General features: G+C 41.6%; 1 protein-coding gene across 5 annotated transcripts in view; it reads right to left on the bottom strand.

Annotated features, from left to right (window-relative positions):
• PALD1 (phosphatase domain containing paladin 1) overlaps positions 1 to 20,196 on the bottom strand; it is a 189,198-nt gene that overhangs the window by 40,538 nt on the left and 128,464 nt on the right. For all 5 annotated transcript variants that reach the window (XM_069980555.1, XM_069980556.1, XM_069980554.1 and 2 more), the window contains 4 exons: positions 16,964 to 17,161; positions 15,431 to 15,571; positions 13,329 to 13,400; positions 10,361 to 10,501 (listed from right to left, as the gene is read on the bottom strand). In XM_069980555.1, coding sequence (XP_069836656.1) covers positions 10,361 to 10,501; positions 13,329 to 13,400; positions 15,431 to 15,571; positions 16,964 to 17,161 — 552 coding nt within the window. The remainder of the gene's footprint in view (positions 1 to 10,360; positions 10,502 to 13,328; positions 13,401 to 15,430; positions 15,572 to 16,963; positions 17,162 to 20,196) is intronic.

Genomic DNA, 20,196 nt, shown 5'->3' with positions numbered 1-20,196 from the left:
AAGAGAAGCTGTAGGGCAGGGGGAGCAGCAGGGGGGCATCTTGGGTGACAGAATCTGGGGGGCAGGGGAAGCAGTCGGAGAGGGGCAGGGAATGCAGCAGGGAGAGAATTTGGGGGGCGGGGGAGCAGTCAGGGGACAGGGGAAGCAGCAGGGGACCAGGCTTCTCCTTCTGCGCCGGGTGAGCTTCAGACACAGCCTGTATTACACAGGCCGGAAGCTCACCACTGCAGCCCCGCGGTCCCAGAACTTCTCTCCTGCTCGGCCAGCACATGTGACGTCACAGTCACTGCCAAGCAGGAGACAAGTTCGGGCACAGCGGGGCTGCAGCGGTAAGCTTCCGGCCTGTGTAATACAGGCTGCGTTGGAAGCTCACCCGGCCCCGAAGCTGCAACCCGGCCGACCCATCAACCTCCCCACGACCCCCTATATGCCCGTCTGGGGAGAACAAGTAGCCAGACGTGCATGTAGGGGGTTGGGACCGGCCCAGAGGGGGTCGGCCCCTCTGGCAAATGCCAGAGTTGCCCTATCGCCAGTCCGGGCCTGGACCCACTCCCTCTGCTTATTAGCCTTTAGGCAGACAGCTTTTAATTTGCAGCTGGTCAGCAGAGAGAATAACACAGCACAGCCTCTTAAGAAATACATAGTTCTATTTAGCATATGTTACTAGTTTATGCTGCAAAATCTGCCTGCTCCTCTGCTTGTGGCATTGTTCAGCACAGGGCAGCATGCTTGAAGGAGGCTGATCTTCACTCTTGATAAATAGGGATGCGGGAGCATCCGTGCGCGCCCGCATCCCAATTTGCTGCACGCTTCATTGTGTGAACTGACAGTTTTTTTGTGGCCGATATTCAGTGAAAAGCGGCCGCAGAAAAATGACATGTCAGTTTTATTGCAGTACCGCTAGGGATCCCGGCCGGAGTGTATACTATGTATATGTGTATACACTCCGTCCGGGATTCCATAGACGGCAGCACTACCTTAGTTCCGTAGTAATCATGGGCGTTGTTGCAAATCAGCAATAGCAGTCTTGAGTACTATGGAATTTACGTAGTGTGAACATAGCCTCATAGTGTATGTAAGTTATATGTCTTTGGGTAATACTGTCATTTAAAAACATTTTATGATTTAAAAAAATACCCTTTTAAACTTCCTCTGTGGAATGATTTTCTAAATGAAACACTGACCTAAAAGGGAAAGCTACCTTTAAAAGGTGGTGTCACTTTTCATACCAATCTTCCCAGCCCTAAGAGTCTAAGGGCTATATAATAAAATTATAATTAAAGTCTGCTTCTTAATAGATTATAATTTACCACAACAACACCATAGCATTATTTCAGAATAGAATTTGTCAAAATGATCATGTAACACCAGTGTCTACTGAAGAAATTGTTAATGGAAAGGTTTGTACCTTTGTTTCCTGCACACAAGGTTTGCAGAATACTGTTTAGAGGCATGACTGTTAACACAGGAAGAGAACAGGATGCCCATAAATACGCTCATATGTTGTCAATTACTGCCAACCAACAGACAAAGGAGGAAAAAGGTCATATCCATCAAACTTCCCATGTTCCCAGCTACTTCACATATTGAGAACCAACTTATGTGTAGTCATGCTTACTAAATGACAGCTGCATTTTTATCATAGTAAATTAGAAATGTTATTGCTAAACTAGAAATGACGTAAGTTATTTCACCACTGTCTGTGCTCACTACACCACACCGGACACTACATGCATCTGATTTAATAATTAACCCTTGTGTGTCCACAAAAACTACATTTTAGATCAAACATTACTTTGATACATAGACAATATATATACCGAACCTACACTAGAACAGCTTATTTATTGATTTTATGGGGAGATTAGAAATTTCAGAAGTAAACATATCACTACACTACAGAAATGCTGCAGTATCACCCAGTGGAGAAGCAAAGAATTACCAATTTCTACCAATAGTGATAAGATAGTACATACTTAGGTTACACAGCATCAAGATGGCCTTCTGTGTATTCTACGTAGATTCTCTAGCGGGTTGTTATTTCATGATGTTACTTCTAAAGAGTAGCAAAACATGTTTAGAATCTATGTAATGAAAGGGCTGCCATTTAGTAGGGATCTCATCAGAGACAACCCCTTACAAGGCAACTTGTTGATTTCTGTGGGTCCAGCTGCCTCAAGAAAAAGCTGATCTTTAAAGCGACTCTGTACCCACTATCTGTCCCCCCCAAACCGCTTGCACCTTCAGATAGCTGCTTTTAATCCAAGATCTGTCCTGAGGTCCGTTTGGCAGGGGATGCAGTTATTGTCATAAAAACAACTTTTAATCCGGCAGCGCCGTGTCCAACGGCCGAGGCTTACATTTGTATATGCATTAGGCTGGCACCACCTCTCCGTCCTTCTTCCCCACCCTCCTCATCATTAGGAATGCTCCAGGAACATTTACTGCTGTTTGAGCTTTGCACAGGTGTCTTAACGATCCAGCCCATGTTCATTATACACACAGGTGGGGAATAGGAAGCAATCTGCCTGGAGCATTCCTAATGGTGGGGAGGAAGGACAGAGAGGGTGTGCCAGCCTAATGCATATACAAATGTAAGCCCCGGCTGTTAGACACAGCGCTGCAGGATTAAAAGTTGTTTTATGACAATAACTGCATCCCCTGCCGAACGGACCCCAGGACAGATTGAGGATTAAAAGCAGCTATCTGAAGGTACAAGTGGTTTGGGGGGTCAGATTGTGGGTACAGAGTAGCTTTAAGGTGGAAGCCCTTTGGGAACATAAAATTAGTATTACATGTGGTCGTTTATATATAATGCAGGGACAGTTCAAAGCTGCCATGGAGAAAGGGTGGGGTCTTCTCTTTAATGACAATTTGGACTTGGGTAGCTTCACACATACAGTACAGCAGTGAATTTTCTGCTGCGATATGCAGCAGATATGCAGCAGATTTGATGTAAATAACTGAACACAGCATTAAATCTGCACCATCAAATCTGCTGCAGATCTGCTGCGGATTGGTCGTGTGTGTTAGCACCCTTAAAGGGTATTTTTACAGGGGCCAATTATTGTCAGCCAGGACACCTTACTGCTCATAGTCAGCCAATGTTAGAGAGCCAGTGATCAGCCAACAAAGGAGAAACCACTTGTTTATCGGCCAATTGCATTTTTTGTACATCTTCATGAAGTTCATAGGTAGCATGATTGGTTGAGCCTTAAGAAGGCCTGGCAAATGAGCACTGATCTAACTGATCGGCATGCGTTTGTGGCACTACTTTGGCCTGTGTAAAAAAGTCTTTCCCTTTCATTAAAATTTGGTCTCATATGATACATCCTTCACATGTGTCATGTAGTAACTTGAACGATGTGAAACAGATAATCTGTGCACTGAGCATTGTTGGCCCATTGTTTGCTTACACCAAAGTCATGCATTCATGCTCATTGATGGATTGGATATACCAACAGCTCTTTCCATGGACATTTCCCACCCATTAGTGATCCCATCTTTAGATCGGCTTGGTCAAAATATTTTTAAGCCATCAATGCACATATTGTAGCCATAGAGACCACAATAGTCACATTTTCACACCAAACATATGGATGTAAGATTTATTATGAGACTGCAAACAGGAGTTGTCTATGAAGGTGCACTTTCCACACATATTTCTAGTGTTCGGATCAGCCTTAAAACTCAGAATATATACAATCAACTTACAACAAAAGGAATGCTACAAGTTTCCTCTTTCTACATATCACTTTATATGCAAGAAGGAACCTGTGATGGTTGGAGGATAGGTATCCCTGCAGTCCTTTAGGTCAGTCATTAGAAAGCGTTAAGTGAGAGGACCATAGTGGATTGCTATGTTTCAAAGCATTTATTGAAAATAAACATAGAAAAATACAGTTTTAACACCCAAAAATGGAGTATTTCTTCAGTCATGTGAAAGAAAGTGTGGTGACCCTGGTAGGCCCTACCTACTGCTATGCAGGGACCCCCTGATTCAAGGGTCCCCAAATGTCAAGAGGGACTTACTCTACACTTAGGGAAGCTTAGGTTTGTCCAGTCAGAAGTCAACACTCTGTCTTAGGTCATAGATATACATAGACATTTACAGATATGGCAGGTGGTAGCCGCAGAGAGTTAATAGATCTGATTCCAAACATGTATATGGCCTCATTTAGTGAGGTACTGTAGATGCAGGTAGTATTCCATCTTCTGTCTTTCAAATACATAACACTTTAGCATTTCTAGTTCCCAGAGCTTTGAGATATTTGCTTACATAACGTAGCACTCTGGAATTTGATTTTACTAACAGGCTGTTATTATAAACTAATGTATAGCTTCTTGTGTATGTCTTGTTGTAGCTGGGGTGGCATGCATCAGCCAACTTGATTCCTATGTTCCCTCGGAAATGCTTTCCAAATGTTGCCCACACTTCCCATAATGTCTGTGTAATTGCATGGAGAGGTAGAGGAATCTTATAACTATTTGTTCTCATCCAAGTGCAGTAACTGATGAATCTTAGTTATAATGATATAGCTTATGATATAACTCTTCTGTCCCCTAACTTCAGGTCCTTTTACAAGCTTGCAGTGCCTTTACAAGGCGTGATTAACCATGCGGCCATTAGCATTCATTGTTATTGGCTCCTGATTTTTATGGCCGCACAATAGATCAAATCAGCTGACAAGCGGGTGTTTTCTTGCTCATTGACCTTTTTACATAGGCTGATTTAGCTGAATGATGGTTAATGGGAATACTTGTTAGCAACAATTTGCCCATGTAAAAGGGCCATTACACTATAGGGTATTACACTGTATGTAGCCCCCATAAACTATAGAGGCCCCCTCTGTGCCCCCATATGCTATGCACACCTCCTCTGTACCCCATATAGAATATACATCCCCTTTCTGCCCCATTTAGTATACAGGCCTCCTCTGTACCCCCACATAGTGTATATAAGCCCCCTCTGTGCAGCCACTGTAAGTGGAAAGACATACAGTTAGAACTGGATAGGGAGGGATCTGAGGGCCGCCATAAGAGATCTGTACTTCACAAGTATTTAACCAACCCACTGCAGACCAATATTAAGCTATAGAATTTACTGGTTGTCAGACTAGTGGCCACATGTCCCAGATGCGGTTATGAACTATGAAGATGCAGCTTAGCTGGAAGGAAACAGATGGCACTGCAGGAAAGCTGGGGTTGGAAGTGGGCAAATACATGGACAAAAAGGGTCCAGGGTGCTTCTTAAGGGTGCATTCACACGTACAGGATCCACAGCAGATCTGCAGCAGATTTGATGCTGTGTTCAGTTATTTAGATCAATTCTGCTGTGGATCTGCAGCATCAAATCCGCTGCGTGTGAAGCTACCCTAACTAGTCTATCCTTAGAACGAACCATCAGTATTAGATCTTCGAGGGTCTGACTCTTGGCACTCTTATCAAACAGTGGGCTGCATCAACCAAGCAAGTGTTGCAGCTATTTCATTGTTCAGCATTTGTAATAACTAATAATTTTTCATAATGGCTGTACTTGGCAATGCAGCTGTGTCTCATTCTCTGAATGTATATTGTAAGACCTGATGTAAGCAACAAAGTGACTGCTGTGCTCGCCTTAGAGCTGTCACTCCTATAAGCAGTTGACTGGCAGAAGGTACCAAGAGTCACCACCCACATTTTTGGCCTATCTTGAAGATAGGCCATATATTTCAAAAGCTAGAGAACCCTTTATTATTGCTGGGTGATATAGTTCAGCGTCTATGAACCAAATAGCTGCCACTGAACTAATGAAGCGGTTTTACAATTCTACATCTAAATAACAGATGTTAAAAGGTCTAATATGAACTGCTACTGTTATCAGGCTCTATCTGTTTATGATTACCATGCCGTGAGAATCCACCAGCCCGTAAGCAGCTGCCAGACTTTCATGAGCTTACGTCTTAGGAATGTGGGCTCACAAAAGACAGTAAAATAAAAGGCAATAACAAATTTGGGCAAGTTCAAGTACCAATTCAGAAAGAAAGAAATACAGTCAAACTAAAAAACGCTAATACACTGTAAAATATATACCATCTGTACAGGAATCCGTTTGGCATGCATCTACTATTAGAATAAAGAACACTGTGAAAGTCTTTTAATTAAAGAAAAAAACTGACATTGCCCAGTCAAAGCGAATGGGGCACCATTGCACCAACTACTCACTACCCTAAGAAGAATTTTGTAAACTAATTTCGTGGAGCTTACTGCTTTGACTACGTAAACAGGTTGTCCAGGACGGGTCTGTACCCCCCTTCCCCAATCTCTGTATCAGGCCTCGCTGGCTCTGTTATAAATGGAGCCTTGGGTACGGCATGCGACCTGCAGCTCTATTCATACCTATGGAGCACTGTACTTGGCTCTGTCGGCTCCATAGGAACGAATAGAGCCACGGGCCTTGTGCCGTATCAGCAGCTGTATTCATATACAGGGTCATCTAGGCCCAATACGGAGAATAGCGTTGGTACAGAGGTTGGAAAAACTGTTTTTTTCCCCCCTAGAATACCCCTTTAAGCGCTATGACCCTGTCTGATCCTGTCCACTATGTAAATTATTTGTTTTACAAATTTTTTGAAAGCTTTTTATTTTTTTATTTAATTAGTTATTTTTTGTAGGACTTTTTCTAATATGAATTAACAAGGTTCCTGTCAGCTTTTCAACAAAAAGTAAGCAAGATGTTTTGGTGCGTATGGCCCGAAGTTTAGTCTTAACATACTAAAAGTAATTGCCATTAGATGAAACCAGGTGGCAAAACATGTCAGGACTGTGGAGTAGCGGGTGTATTATTTTCACATACTTTGACATGATAACCATAACAGGTGAGCATACATGATTTGCTTCACATTGTATTTCAATCTAACTTTTAAATCACAAGAAGTGTGATTAACATGGAACAGCCATCACTGGTGGGCGTTCTGGCGCCGTCTCTGATAACTGTATGTGTGTACACCTGGTTTTACAGATTATGGCCGGGTTCACACCGGCCATTCTGTGACCCGGCCGGGTCACAGAACGAACAGTGTTAGTAAAGATCATCCGAGATGATCTTCATTTCTGTTGAATTTGGATGCAGGAGCACCCGCGTGTGCCTGCATCCCAATTCACATTATACCCAATGGAGAGTGCAGACGGAGCCGCACCCTCCATTGTGTGAGCTGACATGTCTGTGCGGCTGCTATTCAATTAATAGCGGCTGCACAAAACTGACATGTCAGTTTTTCATGTGGCTGGTTGAAATCCCGGTCGGAGCGTGTACTATGTCTGGACAGGATTCCATTTATTCACATACAAAGTATCTTCTGCATAAATCACAGCCGTTGTTACAAATTGCAACAATGGCCGTGATTTATGCAAAAGATACATTGTGCGAACATGGCCTCAATAGACGAAAACTTTCTATTTTGTGTGCATTGTTCTTGTAATGCAGCAGCCAATCACTGGTATCTTCCATTGACTGGCTGCAGGATCATCACAATTCAGGATGATGCCTCAAATAGTGGTCCATTAAACTGATGCATGCTGGTGTTTTTTATGTTACCAGTAAAAATTATTTATTTTTCTTTGGCTTTTACTGAATGCAATTTATGCTTACAAAATACTATATTCTATGTACCATATTAAACTACTTGCAGATCTTACTGGTTCAGAAGGTGTCAACGATGAATGTCAGACTGAACCTGATACCATGCCAGACATCATCTCATTTGCATGAAACAGCTGTCAGTAACCCAGAGGCAGCCATTCATGAATCCTATACTGGCAGCCTACACTGGATATCTTTCCGCTGAATCATTCCAGACCACCTGCTCATTTTTCATATGGCACAACTCAGACACGATATTGGACAGTTTTTAGGGCCAGTTTGGAGACATGACTCATACCAGATATTTTCAACAGGTGTTTCAGTATTGTATGCATTGGCCCGGATTACAGTGGTGCCAACAAGCAGCAGCTAATGAGAACAGGATCATGTTACTGGAGAGCATAGCAGTGCTGCCTTCCATCTCACTCTCACTTTCTATGACATAGTTAGGCATATCACTGATATCCAGAGACGGGTTTTCTGAGAAACCATTAGTGATGCTGTTGCATAAGTGAAATGAATGAAAATATTTTGACATTGCAGATAACCAGACACGATAAGCATTTTTACATATTGCACTAGTAGGTAATGCAATGAAATGTTATGATCAACCGCACACTACCCTGTTTATTTTAATATTAATTCCTGATCCAGATTCTGGCTTCCAAATTTCTTCTAGTTTCCTAAAACTGGCCCGCCAATGTCACAGCGGATTATAATATGGGTAGTCCAATTGGCCACTCAGCCCTGTGGTCTTAAAGTGAGTGAGTCTCGTCCAGGCAATGTGGTGATATCACCACACAGGCCCTGCCCAAGGTCCAGTCCAGCAGTCCAGTCTCCCGGTGAGGGCAGTAATAGGGAACTATTGTTGGAGCTGGCTATTATGTGGTGCACTATTAGGAGGGCTGGCTACTATGTGGAGCACTACTGAGAAGGCTGGCTACTATGGGGTACACTATTGCAAGGGCTGACTATTATATGCAGCACTATTGGGAGTGTTGATTACTATATGGCGCACCATTTGAGGGCTTACTACTATAAAGGGGCACTATTGGGATGGCTGACTACTATATGGGGCACTATTGGGAGCCATGGCTACTATGTGCATCACTATTGGAAGGGCCGCACGCCACTCTGCACACGTCAATAAATATCATGGTTGGTGCGCTACTTTGTCCAATTTCTCAGTTTTGGCCCACTGAAAACCCTGATCTAGAAGCAGCCCTGATTGATTACAGAACCCTTGTTGAGAGATTGTACGGCAGTAGCATCTATAGAAATTGAGGGGCTGCAGAGGATCTCTCAATGGCAACTACAGATTATATTGGATGATGGTTATCTGCTATTACCCTTGATAAATGAATTATGCAACAGTCCAGGCAAATTATGGGGAAAATCTCATCATACAGAAGGGTGTTGGTAGGAGAGTTTTTCTGTCTCTTTTCCCACCTCTACCTGTCTTTCCTGCATGGCATCCCCTATCGTGTCCTCATGTCTGTGTCCCCTTCAGTATTTGCCATATGTTCCATTGAAGACGACAGTGGTATATCAACATGTCTTGCTTCATGTGAAAAGGACAGCAATGGCTTGCCAAGATACAATTTTCCATAAGTGAGAGTTTTTCACCACTAGTTCTAAACACCACAGTTCTAAATATTAGACAATCCATTTAGTCTGTCTTAAAGTAAATGATAAAATGTCATGAGCTACTTGACTTTTCAGAGCATTTCATTTGTATATGAGACTAACCCACTGTCTTTTTTTCTTCATGTTGTTATCCAATTGTGTCACCTGTATGCTGGGAATAGAGAGTAATGCACTGCGATTGCCCCCTGCTCCCCAAATACAGAATAAGGCATTGTGCTGATGGAGTGGAGAGGACAGCTGCCCTGCGATATTGCACGAGTATGGCTCACTGGTAATGAAAACTTCTATAAATACCATAGATCTTTTAGCACTGTAGTATGGAGTAGAAGAAGATGCCATTACATAGCATATAGTTTAAAATGGGACCAAAATCCAGCTCCACCATAAATAACCCTTCTCAATAATTACCTTCCATCCTTGGTAAGAAAAAGGCAGAAAAAGTTTCAAAGTTTCCAATTCCATGAGTGTGTAAAAAATAATGTGCTTCAACCACCATTCTGTCCCCATTCCCTATGTTTCCGCCCACAACAACCCCTCCCCAACCAGGGGCTTCTATGCCGGCACTATTTTGTGTCAATATTGTCATCTGTAGAGGGAGGCTCCCTCTACTACGTTGTCAGATGACTTACAGCTTTGCTCAGCTCCGATTGGCAGCCAAACAACCAGAAAGAAGAGAAGACACTGAGTGGCACTCCAGTAACCAGTGAATGGCAGGAAATTCAAATGAACGTGGACCCAATAGTAAGGGAGGGTATAGTAATTGTTTTTTTTCCTTTTTTTTTCTCCCTAGCACCGGAGATGTCCTTTAAGCCATTGAGGAGGGAAAAGGATAGATCATCATAAGCAAATTACTTTGGAACCACTCCATTTAACAGCTAGAGTGATTGGAGACTGTATATCTAGCCAATGGGTTTCATCATAAATGTGTTAAAAAGCAAATCAGATTATTTCCCCTGAAGCCTGGCAGAATATGTGTATGAGTGTGCAGCTAAGAGGAATAATCCCAATAAAATATGATGGTGATCAGATCTAGTGACACATCTGTATGCATACTACAAATATATGCGCTAAGAAGGAAACCAGACCACTCACCTGCCTGTAAGTGCAAATGATGATCTCTCGTAAGTGATAATGCATAGGAGTCATGGTTTCACTAACTGTGTCGAGTGCCATATCAACTTCTTTCTTCATTTTGTGTCCATCTGGCAGCAGTTGAACAATCCTCATCACCACCTGAAACATGGCATACACATATTAAACCTGCAGGGTGATTCCTTTAAACAACTAATTAGATTCATGATTTACTTTTTGTTTCCATTATAGATGGTCTTCCATGTAACAGAGTTATTCTATATGGAGTTCCTACAAATGCTTTTAACATTTACATTACTGATATTTATTCATGTTTTCTTAGCCACTGCAATTGTGCTATAGTCTTCCTTTATGTTACTTATAGTACAATTTACTTATGGAAAGACTCAGATATGTTTTCATTATTTGCATACACATGGACTCTACAGTTTAATGTAATTTTTTTTTTACTACCAAAGATATACAGCATGTGAAACTGCACGTGATTGCCCTCTAGTGGTGGCTTAAGTGTATCATGGACATCAATAGCAACATCTACAAGGTGCCATCATGATCATTTTCTCAACAGAGCTGGACCATAAAAAGTCACCGAATATTCAGATCTCTAATAGCTCATGTTCAGGTTAAATACATCCCTTATGCATTTACTACTTTGATTTTTATAGGATAATTCTGAGGTATGTGGTATGATAATAAATACATATACAATTGAATCTCATTGCAGTATCTGGTAAACAGGAAAACATCTAACAGTCTCTCATTAAGAAAATACAAGTATACAACTGTATAGAGGATTCAGCGTAAAAGAAAAATGATTAATGGACTTAGACACTCAACTTTTTGTTTTTGTTTCCTCTACTTCTAACTTTGTGAAATGGAAACATTTAATGATACAAGGGTGTGCTCAATTTTACCAAATCTCTTCACAAAATATTTATGTAAGGGCGCATGCATGACATATATCATCCAAGTGGTCAGGAGGCTGGTACCAGCTACTTCAGACATTCAATGAAAACATTGGAAGAAGCCCAGAGGATGCTGGTGGACACCATTTCCCTTACATAAGCTAGAAAACTGAAGTATATCTTGTGTGCTTAACTTCTACTTCCTGTACGGAGTCTGTGGGAGGTCCTGTTGCGGCATGCCACACAGCTCCACGTGGGAGTATTCAACAGCAACAAATAGTACCTGGCAGCAGATCAAGCCAAATAGCATGAGATTGTAAGCTGTGAATTAGATACTGCTGCAAACTGACATGGAAGCCTCAACCACAAATTCTCCACCTAGTGGGTGGCATGAAAAAGACTTGGCAGGAATGAGAATAAACCATAAAAAATAAGGTTACGCCTTGTTTGACAATTATGAATGACTTCATGACTACCATTTGTTACTTAAAGGAGAAGTCTGGGCACAAACTTTTTTTTTTTCCAAAGATGCTGGGGATTAGGTGGGTGAACAAAACAACATGCACTTACTGTACCTCCCTGGCTTCAGCACAGGTCCCCTGACCTCTGCTCCAGTCCCCAGTCTGAGTGGGATATGGGACCCTGCTACGGCCGCTGACTGGCTGAATGGGCTTGGAAGATCACATCCTAAATACTCTCTCTAGACCAGGAAGCGGACAGGGATCGGGAACTAGAGTGGAGGGCAGCGGACCCAAACACTGGAGGCGGGGAGGCAAGTGCATGTTGTTTTCCTGTCGTACATACTATCATGTCTGCTCAAATTGTATCAGTATTGTGACTGTCCTTAAAACGAATTAAGGTAAGTCTAAAACATTGAGGGTTTTTACTGTGTTTTTTCAAGATAAAATATTAATTGGTTTCAGGATGGCCATTATATGTTGAAAATATTTTATCTTGAGACCAAAACTCTATGGAAATTAATTCTGAAACCACCCAAAAAAGAAGATATAAAAAAAGCAGATAACTAATATGGATAAAGTAAGTCCTTATATACAACAGTCAGAAAGAGCTACTGGAAACTCTGTATAAGACTGGAGTGCTTTCATGGTCCTGTACAGATCACACAGGGTCCCCCAAAAAATTAAAATAAAGCCGCTCTCACCAGGTGCCCAAATGAGCAACTCATCCTGGCCCAGGTAAAGAGCAGTAGAGGACATGTAGTATCCCACTGTATTGTACAGAGCAGATACTAGACAGCCAATCACTTCATGTGCTCCAGTAATACGGGGGTTCAACCAGTAAAATGGCCAATTTTATTGGTCAGTCATCTAGCTAATCACATGTGCCGCAGATCCTGACTCACTGTAGCATTGTATGTTGTGTCTGGTCTCAAGTTATAATGTGGAAAATATTCTAAGCTTAGGCCATTGTAAGTTAAGCGATTACTGTAGTAAAATCCCTTGTGGAGAGTTAGTGCAACGTTACACTACATTAGCAAGAAAGTAAAATACAATTGGAAACATGTACTGTCATGTAATATATAATTTAGCCTTCTTACTTGTACAATGGTTATCAGGAAAAAAGTGATGGCATATTAATGTGATATACCATTACTTTATGACTGGCTGAGTTCTGATGTTAGGGACCTATACATCCAAAGAATAAAAGGGGATACATTTCAATATCTAGTACTTTTATTCACTATAGAGATAAGCTTCCACCAGAGATGTCTGGTAGTGGCTTTCTCCCCTTTTTCCATTGACTTCATATGCTTGGTTGGTCAAGCAAAATGTATGTCTGAGAAGGTATTCTGGAAGAATACTGTATGCAAAAAGCTAATGAAGGTGTATAAGCATCTTCAGGATCTTTTTACACGAGGATCAGATAGAATAGCTCAGTTAATTAGTTCACAATGGGGTTCATACAGCAAAGGAAAACCGATGTGACATTGATAAACCCTATGCTATTAAACCAATTCTATCCTAGTTCCTACAACCTCTATAGACAGAATAGTAGAAAACTAGCAGAAACTAAGAGGTGATATACAGGATGGCGAGTCTTACCTCAAATTCTCCTTTGGTATATTTGGCATCTGGAACACTTACAATTTCATCCTCACTAATTTCAGGAATGCTCTGTAATAAAGATAGAGAGATGGTTTGTGAAAGGGAGTGCACATTCTTTTGTCTGGATCCCAATATTATTTCAAGTTAGCCCTGTATAGCCACTTTGTAAAATACATTGTATAAAAGGACATAGTGGAAGTATAGTAATAGTATACAAGAGCACAATTCCTACTGAGTATAGGATGGCACTTGTTCACCAAGTGGTATTGTATATGTTAGGTCATAGGATTTATGAATGTAAAATGCCTTATGTATTTCTCGGTACCAGTGTTAATGGCCGGCAGAGAATGGGTTACATGCCTTACACAGCACACACCAACCAACAGTGACACCTACTGTCTTTAGTGAGAACTGCTTTAGGTAGTGTAGACTTTCCAGCTCTTTCCAGAACTTGCTAGAAAGTAGGAGTAGCAGGCTCCTTACAATACCCTAGCTGTAATAGGAAGTAGAGCTCAGTGCTCAGTGAGCTCAGTGAGTGTATAGTGCAGCTGGTGGCTGTTCTGTAAGCAGGCCAGTCAAGCCTGTCTGTTGCTGAAGAAGGGGAAGGAGATAAAGGAGAACTTAACCAAAGGAGAAGTAAAGCTGAGAGTGACAGTCAGGAGTGTCTACAGAGACACAAGGTACTTCTATACTGTTAGTGGGAATCCTAAGGACAGGAACCCTAAGCAAAAGGACTTGAGTATACTGGGCAGCAGAGATAACTAAAGTCTCTGTACCATATCTCTCTGGGATTCAAAGGGGAGGTTGAGCAAGGACCTTTGAATAATTCTAGGACCCGCAAATTGTGGTCTAAGGCCCGGCCTAGATAAACAAAGCAGAAAGCTCCCTAGCTGACAGGGAGGGAGAGACTCAAGCATCATTGGGGAAGAGGTCCACAGGATCACAGTGCCCACCAGCGTCCCACACGTAGTGACAGACCAAGGTCTGAGGCAGATCATCTCTCCACACAGCACAGTAACCCATTAAAGGCCGTCAGAATTAACAACTGTAGGCAACTGGACTGTACAAGAGCCTGCAAGTTTACCAGTAAAGGAGTTATTGTTAAATTGCCTCCCTCCTTGTCTCCCTGTTGTCTGGTTCACCTGCACCACACCATCATCAATGGCCATATTGCCAGACAGCAGTATTTGGGGTTGGCCCCGGGGGAACTACAGGTCCACACCACCGACCGCCTTACACACAGGTGCAGCCCCCCTAAAACCTCTACAGCGGCCCACAGAAGAGAGAGAGAACACAGGGAAGTGCTAGAGAGTAACCTGTTCCTGTGGAAGCCCTCAAGCCCACCTGGAAGCCCTTGTGCCCCACAAGTCAGTGCCTAAGGCTGCGGTGAACCACAAGACCCACCAATCCTGCAGGTAGCGACACACTCTCACTCTGCAGCTCATAGTGCATCCCCTCACTCAGGAGCTCAGCGGTACACACAGGAGAGGCCTAGCCACCTAGAAGTTTATAACTACAGACACCATCATCCTTTCCTCACCCTCTCACTCTTCAACCCCCCGAAACGCTGCAGAAGTAATCATTTTAATCTGGAACTATACATGTACTTCTATAGGCCCTCCAACTCATTATACTGTTGCCTCAGTCTTATTTCATTTCTTATTGCTCATGATGCTGGATGCGTCCTGCCATAGAGGAGCCAGCATACTAGGCTGTAGCCCAGCCAACCCCATAACATTCAACTATGTAGTAAATTAGAACCACTCAGTATCTCCCTGAGCATTGTATAGAATCTAAAATTATTAGGGAAAAACGAATGGATAATTAGGGAAAGACAGTGAAGACCGTTGCCATTCTTGCTAGGGAAAAAAACAGTGGCATGCCTTTTGTTTCAGGTAACTTTCCAGGATAGGTTGCTGTGTCTGCATATCAGGAGTAGCACCATATATTATGCATATAGCATATATTAATTCATGAAAAGTTTCTTGAAAGATGTGACCATACAACCCTAACAAAAAATTTGACTTAAGTAAAAAAAAAAAAAAAAACAAACACACACAAACACAACACTTGGTTGTACTTAATGAATTAATACATACACTAAAGTGCCAGAGTGTGAGTAATGCCATGACCATTGCAGTTGTCGTTCTGCCTTTGCCCCCGTGACAGTGAAATACAAAAGCTGCATTGGAGTCCTCAGCAAGTATGTTCTTCATAGCCAGAAGGATCATGTCAAAATCCTGCATAACAGATAATATGTAGAGATGTTGTAAGGCATGGTTAGGCATAAAGATGGATGTTAATATTATATAGAGATATTATTACAAAAAAGCATAGAGGCTCCAAACATATAAGGATAGCTTCACACACACCGTATCGCAGCAGATTTGACCTAAATAACTGAACACAGCATCAAATCTGCTGCAGATCTGCTACGGATCCTGTATGTGTGAATGCACACTAAAGGATTTTTCAGAAGACTACTGGTCAGCACAGTTCTCTCAACCTAAAAATCTCATTAATTTGCAGCCAGCCTAAAAACCGATGATTGGCATGGATAAGAGTTCAGAAAGCCCAACTGTTATTGACAGGAAAACATTTACCTGGCCTGACAGTTAACCTTAATGAATACCCTACCATCTTTGTTTGCAGCTTTTCTCTAGATAAAAAAAAAGTCTGAACTGGTGAACCACACATCATCCATATGCATAAAAAGGTTATATGGACAGGAGTTGTCTTTAATTTCAATAAAATAAGTGAGCAGAGATATTTAGCCATATGTTAATAGTTTATGTAAAAGTTTTTGAAATGTGATTGTGCTTCCTCTCATTTATGAGCTTTATCCATCGTTCAATACAAAAGGGAAATAGTAGCCAGCAATATCGTCTCATATCACAGATCACCATGTACAGCCACAGTCTTAGCAGCCGCACTTGGTGATGCATCATAAAAACAAGCAGAATAGCCCAGCACAGTCCGAAGAGACATACCATGCAGCACTCACAATTAGTGATAAAAAAAAAAAATTCTTAATTGAAAGTGTCACTGTCATTTAAAAATTTTTTGCACAAATCAATACTACAGGCGACTTTAAGAAACTTTGTAATTGGGTTTATTAGCCGAAAAATGCATTTTTATCATTAAAAAGCAGTTTGAAGCTCACCCCCCCCCCCCTGTCTTCATTGTTCTCTATGGAGAGGGGAGCGATGAGGCACCAAAAGAGGACAACAAAGAGTTCATTTACGGCTACATCACCAGGCTCTCTACTCGGACATCAGCACTGACCTCTCTGGCCTCTGAATAGTGAATTTCAGCGTCTCCCTGCTGTGTAATCCTTTGTTCTCTGCTCCCTGCTTGTGACTAATCTCCCTCCTCCCCCTCCCCCCTCCATAGCACAGACAGGATCCGACTGATGTAAAACAGTAGAGATTTCCCGATTCTTAAAATCGCCTGGACTATTGATTTCTGCAAAAAAAAATTTAACAACTGTGACTCTTTAAGGCATCAACATGGAGGATGCCCTTCTGTTAGTGTCCCCATGATGGCGTGAATAATTTTTTTTACATCCCTAAAAGCGAGTGCCCCATAGAATGTCTATATCTATTATTATTTAATAAATTAGTTCTTGTTACCTGTTCTCTAGGAGCACTGAAGTCAGGAATGGGGATTCTTTTGTACACCAGTCCAGGATATGTGCTTCTTTGCTGGTTAAATATTTCCTGCATTGTCTGACATGTCTTGAACATCTTCATTTGTTTCTCCTGTTCAACGTACACTTCCAGAAACTTCTGGGAAGTCAGGATATGATTGGCTATTGATGCTTCTAATTTCTAACAAAAGAAATTAAAGGATATGAGGACATCATAAGGGTAGAATTGATTTTACCTACATGTGTGGTTAAGACTGCACGACACACAGTACCACGAAATCATGGACAAGTAATAAAAAAAAAAAAAGATTATAACATACATTAACAGAAAGTAGAAAAAAAAAAAACTCAAAAATTTATATTAAGATAAAAAAAAATTGTGCTCAGTGGCAAGTCCTCTCCTGTCATTCTAATGAATCCTTGACGAGTTCTAGATAGTGACAAATGAATAAACTGTAGTGTATGGAAATCCATGGGTTTCTCTCTTAATCCAGTCAGCCATGAAGGTAGTTTCTGTATAGGTTGCCTATGTTCTCTTATATTGTATTTTCAGAAATGTCTTACTACTTTTTGGCCACAAGAGTATCACCTTATTCTTTACAGCATAAGACAATAGGAGTTAATGTATTGTTTATGTTATGGGATGTTTTACGTGCAAGAGTATGGCTGCCAGACAAGTCCTACCCTTTAGCCTATCACATCTATTAGAAATTCCCACAAATGAGACATTGACCTGCCTCACAGCTATTCCACCAAGCTCCCACTCTAGCTACAAGCCTGATTTCTTACCAACTACTACACAGCAGTACGCTCTGTTAAAACCCTAGAGGGGCATCTACCATTTAGGCATCAAACCTGTCTATGCCTGGGGTGATCGTTTTCTACAAAAGTCTATTCTCGGAAAGTCCTTCAGCTGTCCAAGACTATCCCCAGTAGTTGGCAAAGTATAAGTAAAGCCAAAGTACCCCACTGAACCTCACTTGATCTCATCAGTAAATCTTGAGAAATTAGCTACCCTGGTTGTTCAAACCCAGGGCCGTGTTACTGGATCTGGCACTTTGTGATCTCTTCCAGCATGAGGCGGTATTTTCTATACCATGAGAATGGGTTTCTTCTATCAAGAGTCAAGTCTTAAGGTCACCCTGACAGTTCTGCACTGCCTAGATTGGTCTCCCCTGGTAGCCCCTCCCCCTCTACTTTACAGTTATTCTATATAAAACCTACCTAAGAAACTTTATCACTTTATTACCTTCTCAAAACATAGCTCCAAGTATTTCAAGGGATTGGCAATCCTACTCAAGTACAAACCAAATACTTATGCAAAAGTATTGAACTGTACTGTCACTTTAAAACCTATTCCAGTAAATTATTTAAGTTTTTCCTCGACTCTGTGGTTCCTCTACACTGCACCACCAAAACACTACAGGGACACCAGGGACTTGCTTGAAAAAGACTTGTTGTCGAAACACGTAGCACCGCGTGTGGTCTTATTCTTTTTCATTTTGTCTCCCGTGGACACCAAGGACTACCCTACTGCCTTAAACGGAATGTGTTTGGGACCCAGAGAGGGCTTACACCACCCAGGCCTTGTGATGAGTGCCGCAGCAGTACAGCAACCTGCCCTATCCACCACCACCTGGCTGTCCTGGATTATCACAGAATGACTGCCAAAAAGTCCAGTATTATTCCAAAAAATTATGTGCATGAAACTGCCCTAAAAGCAGCAGCTTTGTCACCAATATGGTAATTTTTGTAAAAAAGTTTTCAGGTAAACAAAAAAAAGTAGCAAATATATATTCTGCTAAAATATACATAAATCACAGAATGTATTGATTTTGAATTGTATTACTGTTATATTTATTGTACATAGGAGAGGGTAATATAGGTATAGGTAATATGACACAATGTTTATGTCGTAGCACAAATATCTGGCTTAAAAACACATACTCTTAAAACAAAGATGGAAATGTAGTAAGCACAGCAGGGCATTTGTAAGTAGCCTATTTACCTGGAGGTGAAAAAGCCATATATTATCATTTTATTACAGTAAATTTGTTATTACTGATTATTATACATGTACCAATTAGGGAGTCACAGCCAGAGCACAGAAAATAAAGATGTTGAACTAGGACTTTAGCTTGTTAACTCCACAACCTTGGTATTAATGGATTTATTGAATGGGTTGTCCCACCTGACAAATATCCTGTTTTGCACCACTGCATCCCTGCTCACTTATTGATTTGGGAAGGGATTGGGGGAAGAGGTGCTGGGACCCAGGGGGGCCAAGCTGAATGAACTCAGCTGGGCTGTGTGCGCCTCTGAGGTTACACATGTCTCTAGGGACACTCCAAGCACTGAAGATGTGTGTGACCTCAGACAGTGGCTTACTGCTCTCCGATCTGAGAACAGTGGTTGGGAACCTAGGCAATGAGCCATTAACAGTAAGTACTGTATTACACGGCCTGATAAGCCAGATAAGGTCTGCTAGAATGGTGCTCGCTTATCGAGCCTATTACACTACTGAACAATCGTGCAGCAAGGGCTGCATGGACATTGTTAGTAATGTCCATGCAGCCCTTGCCTTAAGGGTAGCTTCACACACCCCGTATCGCAGTGAATTTTCTGCTGCGGACGCAGCAGATTTGATGTAAGTAACTGAACACAGCATCAAATCTGCAGCATCAAATCTGCTGCAGATCTGTTGCTGATCTGCTGCGCATCGGTCGTGTGTGTTAGCACCCTAAAAGTAATATATTAAACTTTATCTTTCCACACTCCCCATGTCCTCTACCTTCTGTCACTTCAGAGATCAGCTCAGAATTGTGGACGGCAATGGGGAGAGGCAGAAGATAGAAAACCACTGGGGGGCATGGACAGGTAAGAATAAAGTTTAAAATTTTCTTTTCACATCCTTTGTCTGCCAGTCAGCCATCACTATTACTCGTAGCGATGATTTTAACAACAACAAGCAGCCGATGATCATTTCTTTGGCCGATCATTGTCTTTATTACACAGACGATAATCTGGCAAATCGTCCTGGTTTTTAAGATTATCGATTCGTGTAATAGGGCCCTAAAGGGAGAAAAAAATGGGAGAAAATTTTAAAAATAAAGGCAAAGAAAATAAAGACAAATAAAAATAAGGCAAATTTGCTATTACAATGCATTTGCAAAATTGCCTTCTCTTGCATTTCCTATTACCTAAGAAAAGTTTACG

Source organism: Dendropsophus ebraccatus, chromosome 8, assembly GCF_027789765.1.
Source record: "Dendropsophus ebraccatus isolate aDenEbr1 chromosome 8, aDenEbr1.pat, whole genome shotgun sequence".
Lineage (NCBI taxonomy): Eukaryota > Metazoa > Chordata > Amphibia > Anura > Hylidae > Dendropsophus > Dendropsophus ebraccatus.
This window is presented reverse-complemented; position numbering and strand designations above follow the sequence as displayed.